The following is a 7,168-nucleotide window of genomic DNA, read 5'->3' as shown; positions in this document are numbered from 1 at the left end:
ATTCATTCGAGCTAAATAAATAAATTCAGCTAAATAAAATAACAGTACAGAGCAGTTTTACAGTAACCCAGACTTAACAGAAATAACACGAGTACTCTGCCACTGCACAGCGTACACCCCTGCACCCACAGGAAGAATATCGAGACCTGGATTCGTTTGTGATGTTTCTTGAGAAAGTCACACTTTGTCCTGTCTGTAAATAGTAAAATATTATTCTTGAAGAAATTCCTAAAGCGCCAATCTCCTCCTCCCTGTCAGCTAAAATTGTGACTCATATCTGTTTATAATATATTAATCAATCCCATTAACAAATTAATTCACAAGCTGAACCAGTCTCATTACCTCTTAGCTGATGGAATGACAGAAATGTCATTTTTTCTCCCTGCCATCCTTTAAAACGTTTTTTTAAAAATTTCATATGCTATTAATTTGATCAGTTGTGTTTTTACAACATAAACAGTGCAACAACATGATTGCTATAAATAATTAAAATTATTTCAATAAAAAACATTTAGTTTTCAAACGTTTTAACACTCCTGAAAACAGGTTTGCCTTAAGATGACGGTACACTGAGCTTTAAACTTGCTTATTTTCTTGAGAGGAAGAGGGCACATGACAAAATGCAGAGACTCAGCTGGATTTAAACACAGAGGCGTAGATCACAGAGTCGTTGTTTTCTCTTGCTTCGGACCTGAGGAGAAAACAGTGGAATGAACAATGTGGTTGGGTCGCAGTCTGAAGCTGTGTCAGGTGTCACTTCTGTGATAACCTTTATGATGACACACCGATAGCAACACTGAGGCAGTTTAAGATCAGTTTTGTTATCATGGAGTGTGGTTGTGTCTCCTTTAGTAACGTTTCTAGAAATGTGCAGGCTTTAGTCACTGTTATAAAGATAAATCTTAATTTTTTTTATATGTGATGATTTCAGTTATTTTGCTTTAGTTGGAGATGTGTGTGGAAACCCTACAATGCTGTGCTGTGAACATGTCAGAGTTTGGAGAGGAAGCATACCAGGAGTGCTGTGGCTGTCTGTTGGAGTTCAGGTGATGTGGAAAACTGGGGTCTTTGGGCCTGATGGTCACTGTGGAATAGGTAACCTCATCTTCATAAGAAGCGGTATCCTAAGAGAAAGAAGAAGTTGATGTAATATGAGTGTGTTGTGTTTAGCAGAAATGCTGAACAGTTACGACTGTGGATCGTTACTTACCACCCGGTGTGAGCTCCTCTGTGAAGCCGTAGAAATGGCCTGAGGAGGGACAGAGGGAGTCGAGGATGGAAGCGGGTGGATGTTAGCATAAGTGGTGTCAGGTGGATCTTCGGTGGCTGAAGATCTTGATCTTGTTCTGATGAGCCTGGAGTCAAACACTCTCTGCCAGAGTGGACACATCAAAATCATCACTCCACTAGAATATTTGGTCTGCTATCTGTGTGTGTGTGTGTGTGTGTGTGTGTGTGTGTGTGTGTGTGTGTGTGTGTGCGCATGCTCTTCAGCGGGATACTTCCCGAACCTGTGTGTAACTGACAGATATGGCTTATTTAAAGATTTTTTTGCATGTACTCACTTTCTTGTCTGCGCTAGTCTTCTGTTTCTTCCTGCCATGACAACAAAATTTAAAAAGATAAATAAATCAAGAGTTAAATATGTCAAAAGTTCTGCCAACTCAAGCCAGAACAGAACGTTCTACGTTGCTCAGTCACGTTTCCTAATGTTTAAGGGAAGCTGTTATGTAATACTAGCAAACACAGGCAGCTTACATGCTAAAATCCTGCCTTCTAGGAGTTTCTTAATATATCAAAACTAACTAAATGTACAGACACAATCTATAAAGAATCCATGAAAGTCGTTTTATGTATAGTAGTGACCTTCTGTGCTGATATGGACCCTAGCAATGAATGCTCCCCTCCCTACTAAATGCCAAGATACCGACTGTCAGTGTAGAAATATGCTGCGGTGACTGATGTGTTAAAAATGGCAGCAGCAGAATGGAAATTCAGATGACACACACGGTGCATGTTAACACTCATTACAGCATTAGGTAAGACACGTTTTTAAAAGTTCTGCAACACGTGAAAAAAAATGCAGTGACATAAGAAATATGCACATTTAAGTAAGTGTTTAAGTGCAAAAAATGACATGAGTCAGCCTCACTAAAGCCTCACTCGCCATCTCTTACTGACTCACCGGAACAGAAGAAGCGCCACCACTAGTGTCACAAGAAGAGAAACTCCAATTCCAGCCAAGACTGGGAGGGACTGCCCTTCTGAGGGGAAAGCACACACTCAGCTTGGAAATAACATATAGTCAATCAGCTCAATAAATTTCAATAAAGGAATTGAGGCAACTTAAGATTTATTTTTCATATCAGATTAAGAGGTTGTGGTATTTGGCACAGATTGCCTTTTGAGGATACAACGAGCATCTGTAAGTATTGGCTCCTACCATCCTGCTTTCTCTGCATGGACAGCAGCACCTGAGTTGAGTTGCTCTCCCCGAGACTGTTCCTGACCTTGCAGAGGTACACTCCACCGTGGGACTCTTCCACAGAGGGAAGGGAGAGCAGCTGTCCTGAGCCCACCTGCAGCATGGAGCTGGTGGCGTCAGAGTCAACCATTTTGTACCATATGTAGCTGTCTGCTGCGGGGTTAGCCACACTGCTGCAGGTCAGATTGACACTGCTGCCCTCATCAAACAGCTGTGGATCCACTGAAATGGAAATGTTCGTTGGAGGGTCTGAAAAAGCCCAAACATCACGATTGTTAACAGATTTGTTATAAAAAGACAGGAAAAATGGTGATAAGTGATCAGCTGTTCACAACCTCTTCTTCTTTGAGTGCTAAAATCTGAAGAGACGCATTACAACTAAAATAATTACATTTAAATGTGCTCTCTTGTCTTCCTAATAAAAACAGAAGAGATACACTTCTCAATGGCTTTAAGATCCAAAGTTTAAAGTAAAAAAAGGATGCCCCCCCCCCCCCCCCGGCACACACACAAAAGCTGCTGACTTTAATTAATTTGGTTGCATGTAATCTTGCATCTAACTTTGATGCCTAACTTCAGTGGAAAATGTTACATTTGTTGGAATCTTGTTAAAGATTAATTCTTTGAATGAATAAACCTTAAGAGTATCAGTTAAACTAATTTCATCACGTATTTGTTAGGACAGGACAGACTTTGTCTTCCAGAAGTGATCTCTAAATTAAAGTGGACATGTAGGACTGATTTGGACCATGGAGCCCTAAAAAACTGTTATAGATTTAACTCTTTCCGTGAAGCTCAATTTAGGAAATAAATGTTTAAAATAAAAGTTTTTAGAACCCACATAAACCCACCTAAACACTAAAAAACTGTCTAAGGGGGTCACCTTAGACTGCAACAATTAGATTTTTAAAAAAATGTGTTTCTGGTCCTTTCATTCATCAGTCTCTTCTCCCTATGGACAACACTAAAGAACTTGTTAACTTGTGAATAATCAGGTCTTAGAAAATGTCCTTTTTAAGTAGATGGTGAAACCAGTTAGACGACATGTGTGCTTTACTGTAAAAAGTTAAAAAATGATGCATCAGCATGGATATTTTAATATCACTTCCTCCAGACTGAACTTTTTGACACATTGTGACAGCAAACAGACAGACTGTAGCAATCATCAGGAAGTTGTGATATCAGTCAGTTGAGGATTGCCTTTGAAATGTCTGACACTGTACTCATGACCATGTGTCTAATTGCCCTCCTAGATAGCTTCCAAGTAACCAGACACACTCACATCTAACGTCAAGGTGAACCTCTGTCGAGTTGATCAAGTCGATGCCCCTCCAGCTGATGTTATTCCATGCCTGGCAGTAGTACCATCCTCTGTCGCTGGGGAGGATGTCAGAGATGATGTAATTCTGCCCTGAACTGAGAAGCTGTCCATCCTTATACAGGCTGTATCCGCTGTGTGCCACAGGAGGGTTGGCATCGCTGCTGCAGGTCAAAGTCGCTGTCCCTCCACTGCGGATGTCTCCCCATGGACTCACTGATAGTGTCACTTCTCTGGGAGCGTCTGGTTGAGAGGAGATAAGGAAGTGTAGCCACGTGGATGATAAATCCTGATCGTAGTGATGGAGTCATTAAAAGTGTCAATACATGCAACAAAAATAAAATACAATGAAGGAAAATTTCAGTATTTTACTTCCCCTTTTCTGTTTTTAAAACTAATTTTTACAAGCCACAAAAAAACTCCTCTGTCATCCTGCTGTCTCTTATCTCATCGGCATGGGCCACAACAATGGTGCTCATGCTGGATAAAACATAACCTTATCTGACCTTATTTCACACTTAGATCAAACTTCAAGCAACCTTTAACCTAATTTCCCAGAGTAAAGGTGAGATATTGTGATGTCCAAGTGAGGATATGTAAAAGTACAACTTGAGCCAATTTCTGGACACAATTGTCCAAAAATGATTCTAATAATTCACATGATCAAAGTTATTGAAATATTATGATGAGATTCAAGTGTACTCCTGTAACAATTGGTCTTCCTCACAGGAGACAGAAAGAAAAACACAGTCATATATAATAAAGTTAATCATATATTCATGTAGCACGTGAATAGAGCGGGGCCTGTAACTTGGATTCTGTGGTATGCTTTCTTAACCCTCTACTCACATTGAACATTCAGAGCCACAGGTGCGGATCTGACTGATTCCTGTCCATGGACTGCACAATAGTAGTCCCCAGCATCCTCTCTCCTGGCCTGGAAGACTGGATTTGACACAGGTTGCCCATTTCTGAACCAGACAATGTCTTTAGGCTCAGGACAGCCTGACATACAGGTCAGCGCGACATGACCTCCCTCTGTCACAGTGCTCGGCTCGATGACTGTGGTCAGCTCTGATAAAGAAACATAAATCAATAAATGTTTGCTAAACTCATCGAAACAGAAATGTTCTTGTAATTAGTCGTTACCTCCCACAGACAAGTACATCGGTTTTATGCTCATCCATCTGTTGAATGTTGTGGTAAAACGAAAATAGTAAGCTCCTTCATCAGTGTGTTGTACATCATTGACCTTCAGACTGCAGTCGCCGCGGAAGTTTCCCAAATATTTAAAGTGGTCCAGACTTGAAGTAAGTTTATCAAGAGGAAAAAGTCCCCATCTGCCAGATGCATACACGTTTTTAAACCAGCTGACAGAAGTAACAAAGTGACCTACAGGGTAGTCATATTTGCAGTTGATCAATACTGATGTTCCTTTCAAAGCACACTGATTTTCAGACGTCACACTCCAGTCTCCGCTCCAGACACCTTTGGACAAAAATGCAGAAAATGAAGAAAAATGTATTTCCAGAATTAGCGCTGCAGTTCCATTTTAGTCATCACATATCCTGTTTATTAGATTAAAAAATAAATCTCCTCACCTGGCGTTATTACCAGAATGATCAGGCTCCAGCTTTCCATTATTTGAAGTTTTACCTGCAACAATCATGACACAGGTCAATATACACCAGCTGTCCCACAAAATAAAGAAACCATGAGTTAGTGATCAGAAGTACTCACCGGCTGAAGCAAAGTGGCTTATTGCTTTACACATTCTTCATTTTTGTGGTGCAAAAAGCAGAAGTAGGCACACATCCTTTCGTTGCTTCCTCTAATGGCACACTTTCAGAATGATTATGAAAAGTTATAGTTTCATTTTTTTTAAAAAACGGATATCAACACAAATATTTAAATTTATAATTAACCTATTAAAATGTTTCCATACTCTGTTAAACAAAGCATTATCTAATAATTGTATTTAAAAAAAAGACAACTAATTGATACAGCTTACATCGAAAGAAGCTGTTTTATTTATTTAAGATGATCAACTCTGACTTCGACTAACATCACTTTAAAATGACTGTTCTTAATTAAGGATTTCTCATTTGTTGAATGCCCGCTGTTCTAGCTCATCGCCTTTTTTTGCCGAGGAAAGGAGTCAAGGATGTAGGAAGGGCTTGTAGACGACCTGAAATATATTTTTCCACCAGGTGGGGCTACCGCTCTGTTTAAGCGAAGCTGGAGAACCCACCGGTGTCTTCATAGATATTTTTTGCTCAAAGTGAAGCGCTGTGATCGTCTTAATGTATTTTCATGTGATACCTCTGTGTGCAGCTGTCACTCTAACGCTGTGGCAATGGATTGTTTTGTGTTTTGGATCTCGCAGGCGTTTAAGTATCAAAAGCAATGGATTTTAAGAGCATGTTTCATGACTCATTCAGGTTTGTGGTTCTTGTATCCAACATAAGTGAATTATGCTGTGCACTGTGGTTGGTGTCCATGAACAGGAAGAGCCTGTTCTCAAAGGAACAATCACCATGTGATTTCCTCTCCTCTCCGCTGTATTTAACTAAGGCATTGTTAAGGTACTTTTATATCGTGCGTCCAACAGGATGATTGTAACATCATGACTTGTCATGACTGATTTCTTAACGTTGTCTTTTCTGGACACATTGCCCCACGAAATATTGCAATTGCTGCAAAAGAAAGGAAATGTTACAAACAGCGCATTAGTGACACATTTATAGGCAAAAACATTTTCTAAACTTTGAAAGTTTGAAGCTATAGGATGAAGTTCTGCATCAGGTCAAATATGTAGACTCTTTCAGAAAGAGTGAGTGAGCCTCTAAAGAAATGTGTGTACAAATCTGGGACTCATCAATACGAGCAAATGTAGAAGCGCTTCAGAACATATGAACAAATGATAAAAGCCCGGATGTCTTAGAAAATTTAGTCACACATCTTTAAACTGAACACTACTAATTCTATTACTAATACTGGTTATTATAAGTTTCTTCATCATTCAAAGGTTTCCAAAACACTAAAAGCTTAAAGTGCTCAGAATTAGAATGAAATATGTGACAAATGTGAACACTTTTAACCTTTTTATTAATAAGCAAATAACAGCTAACAAAGGCATTGTGGTGTCTAATCTGATCTCATCTTAAAATATTCTTCATTTCCATCCAGCAAGTATGGAAGATGAAGAGTATAGTTTCATTTCTCCACACTGTCCCAGCTTTGCTTGTGATAGTGGATGTTTTTCAATAACTGCAGTGCGGTTTCTCATCTGAGGCTGACACATCCTTGTCCTCAACCTTTTTATTATGATCTGTTGCTCTTTTATTTCCCAATATCAATTTAGA

At 39.5% G+C, this 7,168-nt stretch overlaps 1 protein-coding gene across 2 annotated transcripts; it reads right to left on the bottom strand.

Annotated features, from left to right (window-relative positions):
- Positions 1-104: 104 nt before the first annotated feature.
- LOC102302802 (B-cell receptor CD22) lies at positions 105-5,590 on the bottom strand. Of its 2 annotated transcripts, XM_014340581.2 has the most exons (11): positions 5,544-5,590; positions 5,405-5,459; positions 4,953-5,291; positions 4,653-4,877; positions 3,768-4,046; positions 2,444-2,734; positions 2,186-2,264; positions 1,566-1,596; positions 1,211-1,372; positions 1,015-1,124; positions 105-691 (listed from the first exon to the last, which is right to left on the bottom strand). In XM_014340581.2, the coding sequence occupies exons 2-11, from the start codon at positions 5,442-5,444 to the stop codon at positions 631-633; spliced, it is 1,617 nt and encodes a 538-aa protein (XP_014196067.1). In that variant the 5' UTR covers positions 5,445-5,459; positions 5,544-5,590; the 3' UTR covers positions 105-630. The 2 variants fall into 2 exon arrangements, with proteins under 2 accessions (XP_014196067.1, XP_042084925.1); XM_042228991.1 differs by lacking the exon at positions 5,544-5,590 and having other exon boundaries at positions 2,186-2,261; positions 5,405-5,530.
- Positions 5,591-7,168: the final 1,578 nt, after the last annotated feature.

This window comes from Haplochromis burtoni, unplaced genomic scaffold, assembly GCF_018398535.1.
Source record: "Haplochromis burtoni strain Fernald_Lab_line unplaced genomic scaffold, NCSU_Asbu1 Contig_373, whole genome shotgun sequence".
Lineage (NCBI taxonomy): Eukaryota > Metazoa > Chordata > Actinopteri > Cichliformes > Cichlidae > Haplochromis > Haplochromis burtoni.
Note: the sequence above shows the minus strand (reverse complement) of the source record. Positions and strands in the feature narration are given on the sequence as shown.

Coding starts and splice junctions, on each gene's coding strand:
- LOC102302802 (XM_014340581.2), bottom strand. CDS start 5,444: ATGGAAAGCTGGAGCCTGATCATTCTGGTAATAACGCCAG. Junction 2,735..3,767: donor GGTTCACCTTGACGTTAGAT/GTGAGTGTGTCT, acceptor GGGCTTTTTCAG/ACCCTCCAACGAACATTTCC. Junction 692..1,014: donor AGACAGCCACAGCACTCCTG/GTATGCTTCCTC, acceptor TTTTCTCCTCAG/GTCCGAAGCAAGAGAAAACA.